The sequence below is a fragment of the Acanthisitta chloris genome, unplaced genomic scaffold (genome assembly GCF_000695815.1).
Source record: "Acanthisitta chloris isolate BGI_N310 unplaced genomic scaffold, ASM69581v1 scaffold18433, whole genome shotgun sequence".
Taxonomy (NCBI): Eukaryota; Metazoa; Chordata; class Aves; order Passeriformes; family Acanthisittidae; genus Acanthisitta; species Acanthisitta chloris.
In genome coordinates this window covers 284-18759 of record NW_008664455.1, presented here as the reverse complement: position 1 = coordinate 18759, position 18476 = coordinate 284, and the positions used below count along the sequence as shown (strand labels likewise).

Genomic DNA, 18476 nt, shown 5'->3' with positions numbered 1-18476 from the left:
TTATTATTATTATTATTTAATTAATTCCAAACCAAAATTATTCTTCTATTTTATGTGGATGACTTTGTCTGGTGGTTAAACACACAGATCAATGGCAGTGGCAATCTTGCTCCTCTAGTTTTATGTGACTGTATCATAATCTTTTCTCTTGGGCTTTGTGAAAGAACATCACCAGACACAGGGACAGGAGACTGGTACAGAAGAGAGAGAGATGTCGTCTGGGATGTACACAGTGAAGTTTATATTGAGACCACGGAAAGAACTCGTGTGTATAAGACTGAGGAGAAGACCCCAACAAGTAAGAACAAACCCTGTTTCCTTCTCCCACACTCCATGATTGTCATTGTCTTCTTTTTTTGGTAACAGCTCCTGATGACTGTTTTTTAAATACTGAATTTTTTTAGTGGTAACTGTTTATTCAACAAAAAGGAATAGATTAATTTGAAGATAAAAAGCCTGAAAGTAATGCCAGTATAAAGAAATCCAAATACATATGTGGTATATCATGATTTGACATTAAGTTAGTGTTATATCCTGAATGGCCAATTCTGTAAATCCCATTTGAGTAGCTCAGCCTACATCAGCACACTAGGAATGAAACTGTGGCATTGTACATGCATCAAACCCTTGTGTCTCACTAGGTCCTCCCTATATGCAAGTGACAATAGAGGATGTGCAGGTGAACTCTGGGGAACGTGCCAAATTTCAGGCAGTCATTGAAGGAACCCCTCAGCCCATCGTTTTGTGGTTTAAGGTAAGTGAAGACTTTTCTCTGGCTGAGAGTGAGAACCTCAGAAAGGACTGTAATGCTGTAGTTCCACAGAAAATTTCTTCTGCTCTTTAATCCCACATCTCTTACACTGACGTGTCTACAGACTTTATTGAACTAGTTGTTCTCACTGGAACCAGCACCCATGCACCTTATCCTGTGGTGTCTTCAGTGTTACTGTGGATCCTTTAGCAGACAGGGCAACCAAGGTGGTTTTGGGGACCAAGATGAGCAGGAAGGGAGGTTGGTTCCTGCCTGAGTACCACTGAGTTGTGTCTTGCAGTTTGGAAGGCAGGGATGGGATTGAGTGATTTATTCTGGTTGTCAGTGTGACTTCAGGCTCTGTATAGAATCATGGAATCACAGAATCATAAAGGCTGGAGGAGACCTCTAAGATCATTGAGTCCACCCTCAATGATCTTAGTAACTCTACTAAGATCTGTAACTCTACTGTAACCCCTAAACACTTAACCACATCCTCCAGCATCAGATCCAGATGCCTCTTAAACACTTCCAGGGATGGTGACTCCACCACCTCCCTGGGCAATCTATTCCAGTGCCTGACCACCCTAATAGTGAAAAATTTCTTCCTAACATCTCATCTGATCTTTTCTGCAACTAACTGGTAAAATGAGTGTGACAAGGACAAAAAATATCCCATAAAAAGGAAAGAGGAATCATTTATTGTTCCTTAGAATATTGTTGTGCCCCTGAAATAAGTCAGTGTTGGTCTACAACAATTGTCTGTAACTTGTTATGTCCAGCTAAGTGTTTTGTACATACGAGATTCATTCAATTTTTTTTTCTTTCTGTGTGGCAAGTGCAAGCATGAGCTACTCAGACAAATAAAATAAACTTAAAAACCACACAGAAATGCAAAGAACTCCCTCACACACACACACTCACATGCACCCATCTTACACCTTAGAAAGAATAAAAACAAGGCAAGAATAGATTATACACCCTGTTGATATTCATCTAATCATAGAAAGGTTTGGGTTGGAAGGGACCTTAGAGATCACCTAGTTCCAACCTCCCTACTATGGGTAGGGAACCTTCCACTAGGCCAGGGTGCTCCAAGTCCCATCCAGACTGGTCTGGAACACTTTGCTTGCAGGCTCTGACATTTTCAGTTCAGAGTTATCATAAGGCACCTGAACTTTTATCTATTTACTAACCCACAGTAAAGCTCTCCACAGGTTTATCTAATCTGTTGCTCATGTCATATTGCTAGAGCCTCCCTTCCAGGCTGAGGAGCCCCAACTTGCTCTGTCAATCCTGATCTGGAAGCTGTTATAGAAAGGATATTGCTGCAACAGTACCACACCCTGAGCTAGCCAAAGATTTATTAAATGATGCTTTGTGTCTTATTCTTCATTTCTTCCCTAAATGTTTCTAACATCTGGTACTTTTTGACTCCCACCAAGCACTGAGTTGATGCTGCCGTGGAGTGATTTACTCTAACTCAAAGTTTGCTCCTGTGTAATAAGGAACAGCTCAGAGACTGACATTGTATGTGGAAGAATAGGTTGCGTTACTTCACATTTATTGTATTATATCATATTATACATCTTTTTCTTGCATTTTTCTTCCATAAGGACCTTTTACTAATACTCATAATCTGCCTTCTGTGTTGTACACACTCCCTCCTGTCCCTTTCTTCATAGCCTTTATGAATATATAGAGAATTGCAGAACCATTAAGGTTGGAAAAGGCCTCCAAGATCATTGAGCTCAACCTTGAATAAACATCACCATGCCAACTACACCATAGCACTACATGTCATGTCCAGTCCCTTCTTGGACACTTACAAGGATGGTGACTCCACCACCTCCCTAGGCAGCCTGTTCCAATGCTTGGAAACCCTTTCAGTAAAGAAATTCTTCCTGATTTCCAACCTGAACCTCTCATGGCACAGCTGGAGGCCATTTCCTCTCATCCTGTCACTAGTTGCCTAGGATAAGAGACTGACCCCCTTCTGGCTACAACTTCCTTTCAAGTAGTTGTAGAGAGGGAGAAGGTCATCCCTTGAGCCTCCTTTTCTCCAGGCTAAACACCCCTAGTTCCCTCAGCTACTCCTCATATAACTTTAAAGCAGTACAAGCATCAGAACAAGCTAGAGCCCAGGCAGGAGCTAAGCAGCTGATCCATATGTTCTTTGGGCTGACTGCTCAGGAATGGTGTGCTGGGAGAGCTGAAGAATAAACCGCGTGGCACTAGTAATCCCTCCCAAGCCTGTATGGGAATTCTTTCCTGAATGGGAACAGTGAGACGCGGGAACTTCTTCAGCCAGTATTTTGTTAATGAGGTTTGCTACCTAAAAAGATCTGCATTGTAGCTGTGCTCCTGCATCTTGATTCTTGAACAGGAGAAATATCTGTTTCCATCTTAGCTTTTCCAGTGCCAAAATGTCATGTCATTCTTTCAGGGCACTTCATTGCTGACAGACAGCAACAGGATACATCAAGGGAAGGAAGGAACAACGTATTTCTTACTTGTGGACAATGCTACCTTGGAAGATGGTGGTGTTTATACCTGTGTTGCCAAAAATGCAGGAGGGGAAGTTTTGTGCAAAGCAGAACTTACTGTACGTGAAGGTAATGCCACTCTTTTAGCTGCAGGAGTTGCTTCCATAGACATGGCAACATGTAATGTGTTGCAGTCATGTTCTGGTACCCATATGGTATCTGCTCTGTATTCCTGTCTAGTATTTGTATATTGCCAGTAGGGCAGGATCCTATACAAAAGCATTCTAAAATGGTTTGGGTTGGAAGGTATCTTAAAGATCACCTCATGCCAACCACCCTGCCATGGGCATGTACACATTCCACTAGATCAGGTTGCTCCAAGCTCCATCTAACCTGGCCTTCAACACTTCTAGGGATGGGGCAGCCACAGCTGCTCTGGGCAACCCCAAAATTCTTATTGACATGTTCTCTTATCCAACAGCTCCACCTAATTGTGTGAGGAAGTTTAGAGGACCCCTGTAATTTTTCCCACCTTAAATTGCCCTGTAATAACTTCACACACTATTACCAAGAACATTGTTGTCTGAATATTAACCTTTATATTTTCCTTCATTTCCAAAGCTAAGAAAGACCAAGAAGGAAAGAAAATGCCCACCAGGAGAAAGCTCCATTCCCATTATGAGGTGAAGCAGGAGATTGGAAGGTAAATGAATTTTCCAATGTTATACCATCAGTGATAGGGAATATCTAATTGCCCATGTGAGCTGCTGAGGCAGAGGTGGGCCTAGCTGTGATGAAAGTACAGGCAGAAGTGGGAGCTCAACGCATTGCAGGTGTGCTGAGGATGCTTTCCTGAGGTTTCTGGCAGAGAATGGGAGAGCACCTACAGCCCATATGTCCAGGTAGCTCCAATCATAAAAAGAACCAGCCAGAAGCTCACAGGATTGATCCCTGGGTACAGCTTCTTGGCAATGTGAGCATCACAAGCCTACAAAGACATTTGTACAAACATCATGTCAGTCCAAGAGATCCATGAGCATCAGCCTTTGTCAGCATGAGGCTGTATCACCTGAAACAGCTTTAACCTTGATGGGAACACGTTGCTTCGCTTTGGAAACAGCCAGGAGAGGGCAACAGCTCCTCACATACAGGGCAATGAGCTTTTTATGTTGGTGAATTTAAGCGCTGATCAGAAGGGAGCTGTCAAAGGCCAAGATATAGAAACTTCTCTGCCTGCTGCAGATTCAAAGACCTCTGTCTTTGAACCAAGTCTGAACAGGGCTTGTCCTTTGATTCCTGCACAGGGGCTGCTTCAGCTTTGTGAAACGAGTTGTACACAAAGGGAACAGGGTGTCTTGTGCTGCTAAATTCATACCTCTACGAAGCAAAACGAAGGCTCGAGCGCATCAAGAGAGGGATATTCTTGCCTCTCTGTCCCACGACCGGATTACCAGGCTCCTGGATGAGTTTGAAACAAGAAAAACACTGATTTTGATTCTGGAGTTGTATCCTTTTCTGTGCTGCTTGTCTGAGGAGGCTCGGCAGAGTTCATTTATTAAATAACTTGGCAGTTAACCACTTCTAGGTTTTGCCTGAGACAAAATGACATGCACAATCCCTCTCTGCACTGCACTGCAGGATAGCACAGCTCTGAGAGCTTCACTGAAGTACTGTGCTTCTGCTGGTTGAAAAAATCATACTTGCATATACAAGTATGAATGAATTGTTAAGCACCAAAATTCTTGTCTGAAATATCTGGAAGTTAAGGATTCTGCTTCCATGAGATCCAGTCTGGGTGAGTACCAGGAAAATGCAGTGCAGAGCAGAAAACTCATAGATTTTAGCACAAATGATACCAAGCTCCTGCTTGTGGAGGCACAGGTTTAAAGCAGTCCAATTCTGCTAGAAGGACACTGCTTCACCAGAGAATTTAATGAACTACATACACATCATATTGCCAGAGCTCACTTTGTGAATTCTGCTGTCAGCTGACAGAGGGGGTTACACAGTAAAACTAAGCTTTTCTACATAGTTCTGTTGTCCCTTAATGCCATTGTCAGATGCTCCAATGAAGAGCTCCTTGACCGTTTATTCAAGAAAAGTGTGGTCACTGAAGCAGAGGTAATTTCTCTTTCTCATTTGAAAGCCCAGAGTTGGTTCCAGTTGCATTTTACTTTTGGAATATGAGGAATATCTTGGAACCAGTGATAATCTGTCAAAGCAGAATCAGCCTTTAAAATGTGTTTCCATTTAGCTAAGTTGAGTTTCTTTGGGCAATAACTTCCTCAAAGTGATTTTGACCACCAGCATTGCATTCAGCCTAATACAAATGATATTTGCTCTATTATCATCATTACTTTGCTATCACTCACATTTCTTCACTTAAAACACTTTATTGCCTTGTAAATGTGCTTCATTCCACTCCCTTTCAATCTCCAAACCAAAGCCTGAAATTATGGGGGTTTTAGGGGTTTTTTATATCCTTGGTGCTCAAAGTTTAAAATGTTTCACATCTCCCATCTAGTAGCCGCATGTCTTATATTTATTGGTAAATTTGATTTTTCTTAGAATACTCAGAGGGAACATCATAGAATCATGGAATAGTTTGGGGTGGGAGGGATGTTTAAAGATCAAATGTCAGCTAACCCTATCAAATATCACAGAATCACAGAATAATCAGAGTTGGAAGGGACCCTTGAGGATCACCTAGTCCAGCTCCTGACCGTGCACAGGATATCCTCAAGAATCACACCATGTGCCTGAGAGCATTGTCCAAATGCCTCTTGAACTCTGCCAGTCTTGGTGCTGTGACAACTTCCCTGGGGAGCTGTTCCAGTGCCCAACCAGACCTCAGTGAAACCATCCAGGATCTGGAGAGGCTATAGGGAAGCTGGAAAGGGACTCTTTGTTAGGAACTGTAGTGCTAGGACAAGGAGCAATGACTATACATTTGGGATAGATTAGATATTAGGAATAAATTCATTAATGTGAAGCTGATGAAACACCAGAACAAGTTGTCCAGGGAGGCTGTGGCTGCCCCAACCCTGGCAGTGTTCAAAACCAGTTGGGATTAAGCTTTGAGCAAGCTGGTCTGGTGGGAGGTTTCCCTGCCCAGGGCAGGGGGTTGGGACCAGATGATCTGTAAGGTCCATTACAACCCCTTAACATTCAATGATTCTGTGATGTTTGGTTCACATCTTATTTCAGCTGCAGGACTAATACAAAAAGGTTATTCTAGTTTTAAAAGTATTTCTAGTTCAGTCTCTCCCTCTCTCATATATTAAAAATCTTGGTGGAATCAGGGACCCTCCTACTTACTATTACTCTTTAATAATTGTTTAATAATTGATTCAATTTTTAGGTCAAACTATATATCAAGCAAATTTTGGAAGGACTCAAATACCTTCATGACAGAAACATTCTTCATTTGGACATCAAGGTAATGAGAAATGGCAGGTTTGGCTTTTCACAGCCTCTTGTTGGCCAGGGCATAGGCATTCTCTGTTTGAATTATTCATACTTAAAACTGAAAATATTGCCTGCTCTCAAGAAAAGTTTCTCATTTTATTTTATTTCATTTACTAGCCGCTGAATATCCTCATGGTTTATCCTGAAAGGGAAGACCTGAAGATCTGTGACTTTGGATTTGCTCAGAAGATCACACCCTTTGAGCCTCAGTTCAGCAAATATGGGTCTCCAGAGTTTGTTGCCCCAGAAATTGTTTCTCAGTCACCAGTGTCAAAAGCAACTGATATCTGGTAATGTGTCATCTTCCTAAAAAGCTTTTTCAGGCCCTCAATGGCCTAAATTTCCATTTACTGTTAATAAGTAAATGGAGCAGTGATAATAACACAAGAAAGTGAAAGTGAACAGTGAGAATGCAAAAGTCATCAGGGCTCTTTAAAGCTCCTTCTGTCTATTTGTTTTCAGCCATAATTGAACTCTGACAGCTACTTATTCCAAAGAAGCATCTTAGAGGAGATGATCTCTATTACAGGCAGCAGCTAGGGAGAATGATTCTAATGGACTTCCTAGAAAAGGCATTGAGTCCTCTCCTCTATCTGTGCTTTAAAAATGGAGGATTACTTGACAACAATTTTTAAAAATATTGAAGGGGAGAAAATTGAAGGGTGAAAGCAATAGCCTTGGGGATTTATTTTCCTTGGAAAAATGAGAAAGTGATCTTACTGTGCCAGGGTGTCTACTGGTAGGAAGAGGGGCTGCATGCTTGAAAAGAATAGATAAATAGTGACAGACACCTGACATTTGTGTTCCCTTTCTCTCCAGGGCTGTTGGAGTCATCACGTATTTAAGGTAAATGAATCTTGGAAACACTAATTCAATATCCCTTTGTCTATCAGAGCCCTCCAGTACCTGGAAGTGAGGGATTTGAGCATAGTATTGTGTCCTTCTAGGATAAGAACAATTCTTTTTGTGGTTTACTCCTTTCCTGGTTGCCCAGGGCTTTGGTCAGTTCCCTGCTTGATGACCTGAGAGCTGCTCTCCTTGCAGTGAGCAATGAGAGCAGTGAATGAGGTTCAGTCTCCCTCTTCCCTGTTTTAGCCAACAGTCCATGGCAGCTGTACAAAATCAAACCCTTAATTCCTTATCTATGAAACAGGGATAAATAATTCAGTCAAGTGCCATGTAATGCTGGGGTGAAAGATGCTCTGTTAGGGAAAACATTGCTCACAAGCATTGCAAGTCCCACGCAAAGTCCCTCAAGTATTTCAAAACCCCACGTAAGCATCTGTGCTCCTGTCTAAAGTCTGTTTCTTCTTATTTTATGGTGTTCAATAAATAAGCCTCACATGCAAGTCTCCATTTGCTGGGGAGAATGACAGAAAAACCCTTCTAAATATCCAGAATGGGGAAATCTCCTGGACCATTCCTGATGTTGTTCACTTGAGTGAAGATGCAAAGGACTTCATGAAAGGGATCCTACAGCAGAACCCCACGTGAGTGCCCTTCTTTGTTTCCTGCAGCCAATGTGCAGAGATGTTGGTGTCTCAGTGGGCAGCTCTCAGCTCATCAGATCTGTGGTTGTGTTGAAAAGTAGAAAGCTGAGTGAGATGTGGGGTGTTTTGCCTTGATTGTTCTTTATTAATCCCCATTAGCAAAACCACAACTTGGATATCTGTCAAATTGACCAGTTTCTGGTATGGTGATGTCTTTACCCCCTGCCTGCATCAGGCAGATGAGTTTCTGAAAAGGCATAGAGGAGTGGGAGGAACAAGGACTGATAAAGAGGGAATTATGTGAAAATTAAGTAACATTAACCACATTCATTAAGCAATTTCAAGTACAAAAGGATGCTTGAAGGCATGTTTGCAGGCAACTGCTTTTTAATTTCATTTCTATTCTTTCTGCCTGCTGCCAAAGTTCTTTTCACCCTGGCCACCTAAAGAAGCAAAAAGTCACTCTAGGAGCTGCTCTGGACACCCATGAACAGGCCATGGGGTCTACCTGAAGATCTGTGGGGAGACTCAGACTGAAAAAGGAGGACTGTTTCACCTCAAGGGAGGGAAACCTTGGGCTGAGAGCTGCTGTCTGTCTTCTTGGCTTCTCAGCTCTCAAACAGCAGCCTAAGGACACATGCCAAAGTGTACCTGTGTCAATGTGAAGAAGGCATCTTCAGGAAGATCTTGTGGTTGCTGTTGGAAGTGACTTGCTACTAAAATGTTGATCTTTTCTCTTTCCAGAGCCAGGCCTAGTGCTTTGGACTGTCTTTCCCACAAGTGGTTCATGGTAAGTTTATCTTGGTTCTTTGTTAGTCATTAAATCTCCATGAGGGGATTGTAGCATTTGTTCTACTGTAACTTTCTTAAATTAAACCATTTTGTAAGGAATAAATTCTAATAAAAGACTTCTCAGGAAATGAAGCTAATTTTTTTAAACCAATTATTTCCTTCGTATTCCTCCTTGCAGCATAATGTCCCCCTCGAAGCAGCTCATTTCATTAATACCAAGCAGCTCAAATTCATTGTGGCTCGAAGCAAGTGGCAGGTGAGTTGCCCTTAATCAATGTTTGTTCTTTTTCAGTATATATTCAATTACATTTGAATCTTTTAAAGTCTATAGGGTTAGGACACAGCTCAGCAGAGATCTCAGCTTGTCTGGGAATGAGGAATAAACCCAGGAGAGTATGGCTGATGGATATGTCAGGAATTAATTATCTAAGCTTTTGCCGCTTGGAAACCACCTGATCTCATGCAGGTTCCTGTAAGACACAAGGTTGTGTCTAAGTTAGGTGTCCTCAGCTGCCTTTGCAATCGGTGCTGAATTAAAGACAGGTCCCAAGAAGATTATTCTTTTCTTGAAGTTCTCTGAAATAACTGGATTGCCTTCTGAAGACACCAGTTGCTCTCTGCTAGCTGGAATGGAAGGCCAGGTGCACAACTTCAACTGAGATGTCTCATATGGCAGGAGTTAGAACAGATAAACTCCTACAGTATGGCAGGTCTTCTGTTGGCCTAAGTCACTGTAGGTTGTATTACAGTCGATGGATTTAAAGACTTTTACTCCAGCAAGTCTCTTATCTGATGTTTTATATTAAAAACTCCTTTTCCATCTGCTTTGGGTGGCCAAATTGACTTCAGAGATCTCAAGCAGGGTCCCGCTTCCCCATCCAAAACAGCAAGTGTGTCCCCTGAAGTTAATTTAGTTTCCCCTCTGTGAACAAGGGAAGAGGAAGACTTGGAGAGCAAATGAGGCCTGGATTGGTGACATGTACAAAAGGGTGACAATGTGCTGTTAAACTCATAGGTGTGGTATTTAAGAGTAGAGGAGTTCATTTTGGAATGTTTGCTTTACCATATTCCCAGTATGTTTCTATCTCATTGCACTGTATTTTGTTTTGCTTCCCAGCGGTCTTTAATGTGCTATAAATCCATCCTGGTAATGAGGTCTATCCCAGAAATCCTTGAAAGGACTCATGACAACAACTCCCTGGCCATCTCCCGACACCTCATTGAGGAAAGCACTTCATCCAGTACCAGTGGCTCCTCTTCAGACAATGAGAACTCTAATTTCCCCAGGAAGAGGCACTTTGGCTCTACACCTGAACTGCACTCACCCATGTTTGACATGCCAACCCATCAAGAGCCTCCAAAGTATTCAAGTGAAGAGAAGCACTCCAAAATCGCAATCCCTCCAGTAAAACCCATGAGGAGGAAGTATGCTTCGATGAGAGCTGAGGTGGGGGGTACATCACCTACAGAAAGCAAAGAGCTCATGGCAAGTATCTTACAGGAGAAAGAGGAGGGGCTCCATCCCAGTCTTCAAGATGAAAGAGCAGAGCCATCTCAAAGAAGTGGTTCTGCTGAGCCTTCATCAGTGAGGACTTCCACAGAAAGCACATTGCATCTGCATCAGAAAGGAAAACCAGACACATCTTTATCTGATAAGGAGAGAGTTGAAAAGGCTGGGGATGGGACAGAAAAGCCATCTGCCTGTGTTCCTAGGCAGAGTGTCATTAAAAGCACTTTCTACAGCCAAGCAACTGAGCTACCTGCAAGGGCACCTTCTTCACCAGGCAGGGAGTTCAGAAGGCACCTGGACAGAGCCAGAAGGACTTTCCGGAAAGCTGGATATTCAAAGGTTCCCCTCAGTGGTCTACGTGAACCCCTTCTAGAGCAGTTTGAACTGGAAGAAGAAGAAGAAGGAAACGATCGCAGGGAAAGTCTGCTTGGATCCTTGACCAAATCAGCATCATTTGACACTGCCCGGAAACCACCACATCCTGCCATTGCTGGTGCCAGCCGAAGCCGTTCCCTGGATGACTACAGGCTGAGAGCCTCAAGATCATTGAGGGAACAAGATATTTTGGAAGAAGACTCTGATGTATTGTCACAGGAAAGTTGTCCTGAAGGCAGTGACCACTGTGACATTTCCATGGGGCCTGGTAAGGGATGTTCTGTAGACATTTCAAAGCAAGAGGATGTTAGGAGAGCCAGCAAGGATTGTTCAGGAAAGCAGACCTCTCCTTCCACACATTGTGAGGGTAATGGGTGCCCAACTGCTTTTGTGCAACAGGTAGAGAGACTTCCAGTGTTACCTCATAGGAGTGAAAATAGGAAACATTTACTAAAGAAGTCCAAAGCTACTGAGATTGAGGAGGACATTGAAGATTTGGAAGGGAAAAGCCCCATTCTAGCTGCCCAGTTCTCAGATGTAACTACATCATCAGATCAAAAACATGAGAGCACAGAGGGTAAATCTTCCTCTCGTTATGCCTCTGACACTGCTTTTCAGGAGAGTGGAGAGTCTATTTCAACCCTCACCCAGTCAAAGAGCACCTCCAAGTCATCTCCTACAAGTAAAGGAGGTGTGTGTCTGCCCCAGGAGTCTGCTCACAGTACTGACATCCATTCAGACCAAAAAGGTGGAAGCTTGTTTATCAAAAGGACAGCCCCAGTTCCACCTTGGAAGGACAAAAGGCAGAAACATTCAGATGAAGAAACTTCTGCTCATAGCATTGCTGAGTCTGAACCCATGGAGCATGAAACCTCTGCTGTTCCGACAGAACAAACAGAAACCGATTCACTTCCAGTATGTAAAGACAAAAGTCATGAACTTCCTGGGCAAAGTGTTCCAGCAGCTACTGTCCTGGTGGGGAAACAGTCAGGTACCCTCACAGCTGGTGAAGGTACTCTTCAGAAGCTGAAGACCCATAAAGAGGTGAGATCTGCTGTGCTGGAGGATGAAGGACCGGCCATTACAGGAATTACTCCACCATCAGCCCATAGTGGTGAAAGCCAAGCACACAAGAAGGCTGCTGTTCACACAGACACAGCATCAGTCATCCTGAAGGGAGAGCACCTCGCTATTCCAGAAGTCCCACCACCAAAATCAACGCTGACTTCAGTTTCCGAGGAAGCACAGCAGGCTGAAAGGAAACAGCTAGCTCACAGCAAGGACAGTCTTGCTGTTCTGAGGAGTGAAAGCTCAGCAGTCACAGAGGTTGTTCCCAGTTTGGCCTATGAAGGAGCTGAACCTCAGAAAGTTCCTAAAGGTCACAGCATGGTTTCTGCTGTTCTGGAAAGCAGACACCTGGCAACAACTGTGTCCTCTCAAAGCACTGTTCTCCCTTCAGTCCATGAGAGTGAAAAACAACATCCACCTCACAGTGAGATGAGATCTATTGTGACAGCTAGTGGAAGCCAAGCAACTGGACAGACTGTGGCTACTTCTGTCCCCAAAGCTGGACATCAGGTGTTTGAACAGCACAGGGCTGCCAGACCCAGTGATGAGGTTTCTGATGGTCTGGAGGGTGAGCATCCAAGTGCCTTCACTGCTCAACAACCAGAAGTTGCTCCAGCTTCAGACCATGAACTAGAATGTGAGGAACATCCAAAGGTTTATGGTGAGGGTGGAGGCGTTGCCTTACAAAGTGGAAGATCTGATGCGGGAAAAGCTGTCTCACCGTCGCTCCACAAGTATCACAGTCAGGAGGTCTCACATCATAGGTCTTCTTTTTACAGTGATGAGGAGTCTGCCATGCTGGAGGGCTTAGTGGATGAGATGGTTTCCCTCTCTGAAGAGATGAATGTTTGGGCAGAGTCAGTTTCTGGTGAGAAGGAAAGCAGAAAGCACGTTTCTCCTCCCACAGAGATGTTCCACAAAGGCCCAGGTAGCCAAGAACCCATGAACACCTCCTTCCCTACTGTACAAGGGGGTAAAAGAGAAATCTTTGAGCACGATGACCTTGAAGAACCCTATCTTGTCCTGAGTGAGGAGTCAGGGGTACTGGAAGAACAGGGAGCACAGACAGCTCCTCATGAATGTGAACACCTGGACGACTTGGCGTTTGAGAGCCCCACCTCCAGCCGAGAGAGTGTTTCCTCAACAGAGAGCCTGGATACTGGGAAAAGACTCAGTCAAGGTCCAGTAAGCAAGGACACTGGTAAACACCCTGAAGTTTCTTTAGTGAAAATCAAAGACCTGTCAGATGAAACACCCAGTCCTGGCAGTGGCCCTCAAAAATTTGACATATCAGAGGTGGAACCTGCCTATTTGAATTTCTCTGACTTGTATGACATTGTCTATTTTCCATTTGAATTTCTGTGCTACAAGAAGCCTTCACCCAAACCAGTTCGTAGACGGTTTATACCTCTTGGTGAAAGGGCAAGGTCCCCTCCTTCAGGACATCTGCATAAGGATAAAAGACTGTGCATCAGGGAACAGGCAGAGGACAAGAACAGGAAGAACCGTTTGGAAATATCTGAGGATTCAAAGGCAACTAATTTATTAGCCATGGGGAAAGGGGCCGAGAGTCATAAAGAAAAGCATAGCTCCCATAAGGACTCCAGTGGTAAGCAGAAAAGCTCCTTCAACACCAAACCAGGACTCTTTAAGCCATATGCAAGGTCTCATTCAATGGAGCAGTCAGTGGAGCAGAGTCTGAAGAAGAAAGTAAAAGCGTCTGTTGCCCATATTTCAAGAATCCTGAAAGGAAAGACATCTCCTGAGCCAGAGGGAGAGGAAGGTGAGTATTTCATTCTGATCCTTCACAGATTTGCTGCTGTAACTGGGCCCTGCTAAATCTGACTTTTTCTTTTTCCCCCAGCATATCTGATGCTGTGGTTAGACTGGGATTGCAAAACTGAGAGTGACAGATTATGCAACTAGCATTCTTCAGCTCCACCACTAGCTCTGTTACTAGGTTACTTCAGTGCAGTCAGCTGGGTTAATCTGCTGATGGAAGGGGCTTAAATTCCCCTGTCTGAGGTTGCACAGAAGGGCTGAGTGATGCTTTCCTTGTGACAGTTATCATCTGACCATGGTAAATCTCTAAAGCTAAAGTGACTGGGAGAAGCTGGTGAAGTCACCCTACTATTGGGCATCAGAATCAGTCCTTTCTTCTCTGCCATCCCTGGATACTCCCTGTTCTTCCAGGACACCATTCTGTTTGTAATAGCTGTCACAGCCTTCCCTGATGACTGAAGGCTGGTTAATGAGAGAACCTGTGACTGCTGAACTGTTAAGTGTGAATGGCAAAACTGTCTCTGTAAATGGATGCCATGGGGAGAAGGATGGCCTGGAATGACTTCTCACCCTTTCCCAAAACAGAGTTTGGCGAGCTGAGAAGTGAGGCAGCAGAAAAGGAGCTGTTAATAGGCGCTGAAGGATCTCTGAAGAGGAAATCAGCACTCCCTTCATTCAAGTTACCAAGTCTCGTGCCAAAGGAGAAAGGTATTGCTATGGCATAAGTTATCAGTTTGTTTCATCATGAAGTATCACTATGAAGTATCATATATGCTAGTGCTGTGTGAGGCCAGTTTCTAAGGATGGATCTGCAATGATTGTCTTGATGACCAAGACCAACCCACATAATATGAACCAACTTCCTTGTTTATATCATAACTACCAAAACTCTCTTGTCATGGCACTGTTTGTAAATTGGAGCCATTCTAGGAAGCCACTGCAAAGGAATACAATCTAGGTGTAAGATAGAAAGAGAATAAAAGCAGTATCCATGGGTGAGAAGGCAGAAACAGGAAATTATGAATTCCTGTGCTCCAGTCCTGCATGTATATATAAGGACCAGACATGCCGCTAGAGATATGGAATGAAAAATGATGGGTCAGCCCCAGTGTTTCAGCAAGACTGAACTTCCTTTTGCCCAGATGAGTTTCCCCTTGACTTTATCAGGAGCATTTCCTGAGGTCACATTATTGCCCTACTATTCAGCAGAGCACAGGCAAACACTGGGAAAAGCATGTGAGGGAGGCTGATAGCTCTTGCCCACCATGGAGAAAAACCCTGGAGAACCATTCCTGTAGAGACATGAGCAGATTTGATGCACTATGTTGTTTTTATCCTCCTCCCATATCCATCTTTTATCTGTCATGGTTATAGAATCATTTTGGTTGGCAAAGATCTCTAAGATCATCAAGTTCAACCATTAACCCAGCACTGGCAAGGCCATCACTAAAGCATGTCCCCAAGTGTCACATCCACATGTCTTTTAAATCCCTCCAAAGATGGTGACTCCACCACTTCCCTGAGAAGTCTGTTCCAATCCTTGACAACCCTTTTCATGAAGAACTTTTCCCTAATATCCAATCTGAGCCTCCCCTGCTATAACTGGAGACCATTTCCTCCTGTCCTAATTGATCTCCTAATCCTTGAAAGAGCATAATTTAGTTTTGCCCTCACATTTAGGCTTGGCCAGAGGAACGTTCTTGCTGTGACATGAGCTGTCTCTGCTCTGAGCTGTTCTGCTGCCTTAGCTGTACCAGCAGGCTGGGTGATGAAGATATTGCCCGTGGGCCTTCCAAGATCCATCTGAATTATGATGCATGAGCCGTCACATGGGGCTGAACAGAGCTCCTGCACCTGTGTGCTCAATGCCTGGGGGTTCTCCTACCAGTGGTCAAAGGAATGCCAAAGCATGAACCAGAAAGGTTCTTGAGCAAAATAAAAATGCTTTCCAATGTCCTGCATGCATTTTTTTCCCACATAATTCTCCTGGCTATTCTGAATTGCTGGTTTTTCTCTTCTTTGCAGCCCCATCATTCACTGAGGAGCTCATTGACCAGGCTGCTGCCGTCGGACAGTGTGTGACGCTGTCATGCCGCACGGCAGCTCACTCCTCCCTGCACACCAGCTGGTTCAGAGGTGACACTGACACCCCTCTAAAGAGTCCCTAACCTCTGGGACAGGAGTGCAAGGAGGGGTTTAGACACCTTGGTATCAATTTACAGGTATTTATCTCTCCCGTCTTCTGCTTTTCAGATGGGATACCTGTCCACAGCAGCAGCCGGATCCTCATCTCATCCACACTCAAACACTTCCAGCTGTTAACTATTCTCTCTGTTAATGCTGATGATTTTGGTATTTACACTTGTGTGGCCACAAACTCCCTGGGCTCAGCATCCACTTCTTGTGTCATAAGAAAAGCAGGTAAGAGAAGAAGTAGCTACAGAAATAGACATTATAAGTACTTCTGGCCAAAAATGTGACCTGTAAGTACCTGTGAGTTGAGATTTCTGTAGATAGGCTCAGAGGGCAATCTCTCCCCTGATATATTTCACAGCCACAGTACTTGTCTGGTAAAGTGGCATATATTGTAGGGTTCATTCCCTTTTCTTCACTCTTTATTTTCTCTCATGGATTAAGAGCCACTCCAAGACAAAATCATAATACTAAGTTTAAATTATAGATGGTTAAATTTTTTCATCACTAGGTATGTGTGTGTATGTGTGTGTATATAAATGAAACATATATATGTCATATATATAAAAGTAATATCTGTAACTGAGACATGCTGAATGTAGAGTTTTGTATCACAGCAGTGCTACTGCTAACAGTCACTGGGGTTTGTGTCTCCTGTCAACAGAGGTTCCTCCCAGCCCTCCACCACCTGACATCGTGGAGGTATACAAGGATGCAGTGCAGGTGGTTTGGAAACCTGTGGAAACCAACACCCCTGTTCATTACACTATCCAGTGCAAGAGTGAAGGTAAAGTGCTGTCCTTATGCCTTGCAGGATAAAGATGATCCAGTATGATATCCTCACCAGCTGCATATGTTATTTTTATTCAGAAACAGCCTGATTTAACTCCTTAGTTTAGAGTTAGGAATGAAATTCATACAGCCCCATCCAGGGGTGGGGCAGCTACAGCTTCTCTGGGCAACCCGCACCAGTGGCTCACCAGCCTCACAGGGAAGAACTTCTTCCTGACATCTCATCTAAATCTCTTTCAGTTTAAACCCATTTCTCCTTGTCCTGTCAATATCTGCCCTTGTCAAAAGTAGAAGTTTTCCTGTTTAGTTACAAAAACTTTGAATCAAATCCCCAAGCCTGTTCTGTCTCTCTTGGGACTGCTCTGCTGTTGTTATTATGAATGTGATGTCTGATAGTAACTCCTGCTGCAGTCACAAAAACACAGCCCTTTGGATTCAGCTGCTTCGTGTTCCTTCACTTAGTTTCCCAAATATCCAACCAGACCTTTCTGGATTAGCATGAACAGGGGCAGCAGCTTTCTGCCTTTTGCCCCTGGAGCTGGCATCAGTCACTTTTCCTCCAATGCCTCTTTCTTTATTGTTATTCTTTTTGACACAACAGTAGGAGAGACAGTGAGCAGCATACAAACTCAAGTTGTTCCAATTGCGAAGAAAAACAGGAAACAGCATCCTTAATCTCCCATGTCTTTTGTGTATTTGGCAGGAATATGCAAAATCCTGCTCTCTAAACACAGGATTAAGATAATGAAGAAAAAATTCCTTGTTTCATCCATTATTTGACAATAGGCTTTTGCATGCCGCTTCTGCATACTTTTCTCTGTTTCTAAGCTGTATCTGCTCCTTTCTACACACACACACACACTTCAGTCCAACCTGTCCCCCGCAAGACCATTGATACCTTGAGTTTGGATGGTGAATTACTGCTTGTCTGATGTTTTGAGGCTCTCTGCCAGTGACTGAATGAAAGGATGGCTTTAATCTCAGGCAGTTGCAGGGAGTTGAGCTCAGCCTTGAGCACAACAGCAAAATATGGGACACAGAATCACCTGAAGTGAATAGTCATTAAATGTTTGCTGGTGATTTTCTTCTCCACACCTTAGTCCTATGAATAATTAGTCCTGAATGCACCTACAATTTCAGTTCCTTGAGAAATCATCTGAGTTTCATACAAGCTGAGTAAAACTGCCCAAGTTTTAAATGCTGAATTTGTTAGGAGGGTGTTAGTGGATAGCTCTGTCTGGGAATCCTGCACCTCATGGTCTCAATTGGATTCAAGACAAGGTCAAAGGGGAAAAAAATTCAGGGATTTATCTAGGCTTCTGTTTGGAGTCCTTGATGTATATATGCATTAGAGTTTGGTGGCATGAATTAGATAGAAAGAATACAGGAAAGTTTCACCATTCCCCTGACACAATATTGACACAACTTGGACTTACTAGATATAAACGGGCTGATTTCAGAACCAGATTAGCACAGGTACAGTGAGTGTCACCAAGTACAAAAGCTGGCCATAGTAAGTTGGTTTTTCCTTCCTTCTATAAGATTCCACTGTTTCTCCATATTCCTGGCACCTAACTAAAGTTGATGTGGAGAAAAACACAACAAACCCCTAAATCTCAAAAAACCCCAACCCAGTGCAATCATCTTAAATTAGTCCTGATCTCTTTTCTCTCTTTCCTTGGTTAAGATGGGGAATGGACAACTCTTGCTTCTGACATTGCTGACTGCTGCTACTATGCCAAAAATCTCCCCAAGGGATTTATTTACCA

At 43.5% G+C, this 18476-nt stretch overlaps 1 protein-coding gene across 1 annotated transcript; it reads left to right on the top strand.

The window, feature by feature from the left end:
* Positions 1-164: 164 nt before the first annotated feature.
* On the top strand, positions 165-18436 carry LOC103799071 (obscurin-like; the record flags this gene model as incomplete). Its single annotated transcript, XM_009071366.1, has 18 exons — positions 165-298; positions 642-754; positions 2584-2615; positions 3221-3386; positions 3864-3940; positions 4542-4742; positions 5298-5358; positions 6599-6676; positions 6823-6995; positions 7525-7551; positions 8043-8195; positions 8940-8985; positions 9166-9243; positions 10105-13723; positions 15748-15858; positions 15976-16143; positions 16580-16702; positions 18395-18436. Coding segments are annotated over 18 exons (5402 nt in total), but the record flags the coding sequence as incomplete, so codon positions are not given.
* Positions 18437-18476: the final 40 nt, after the last annotated feature.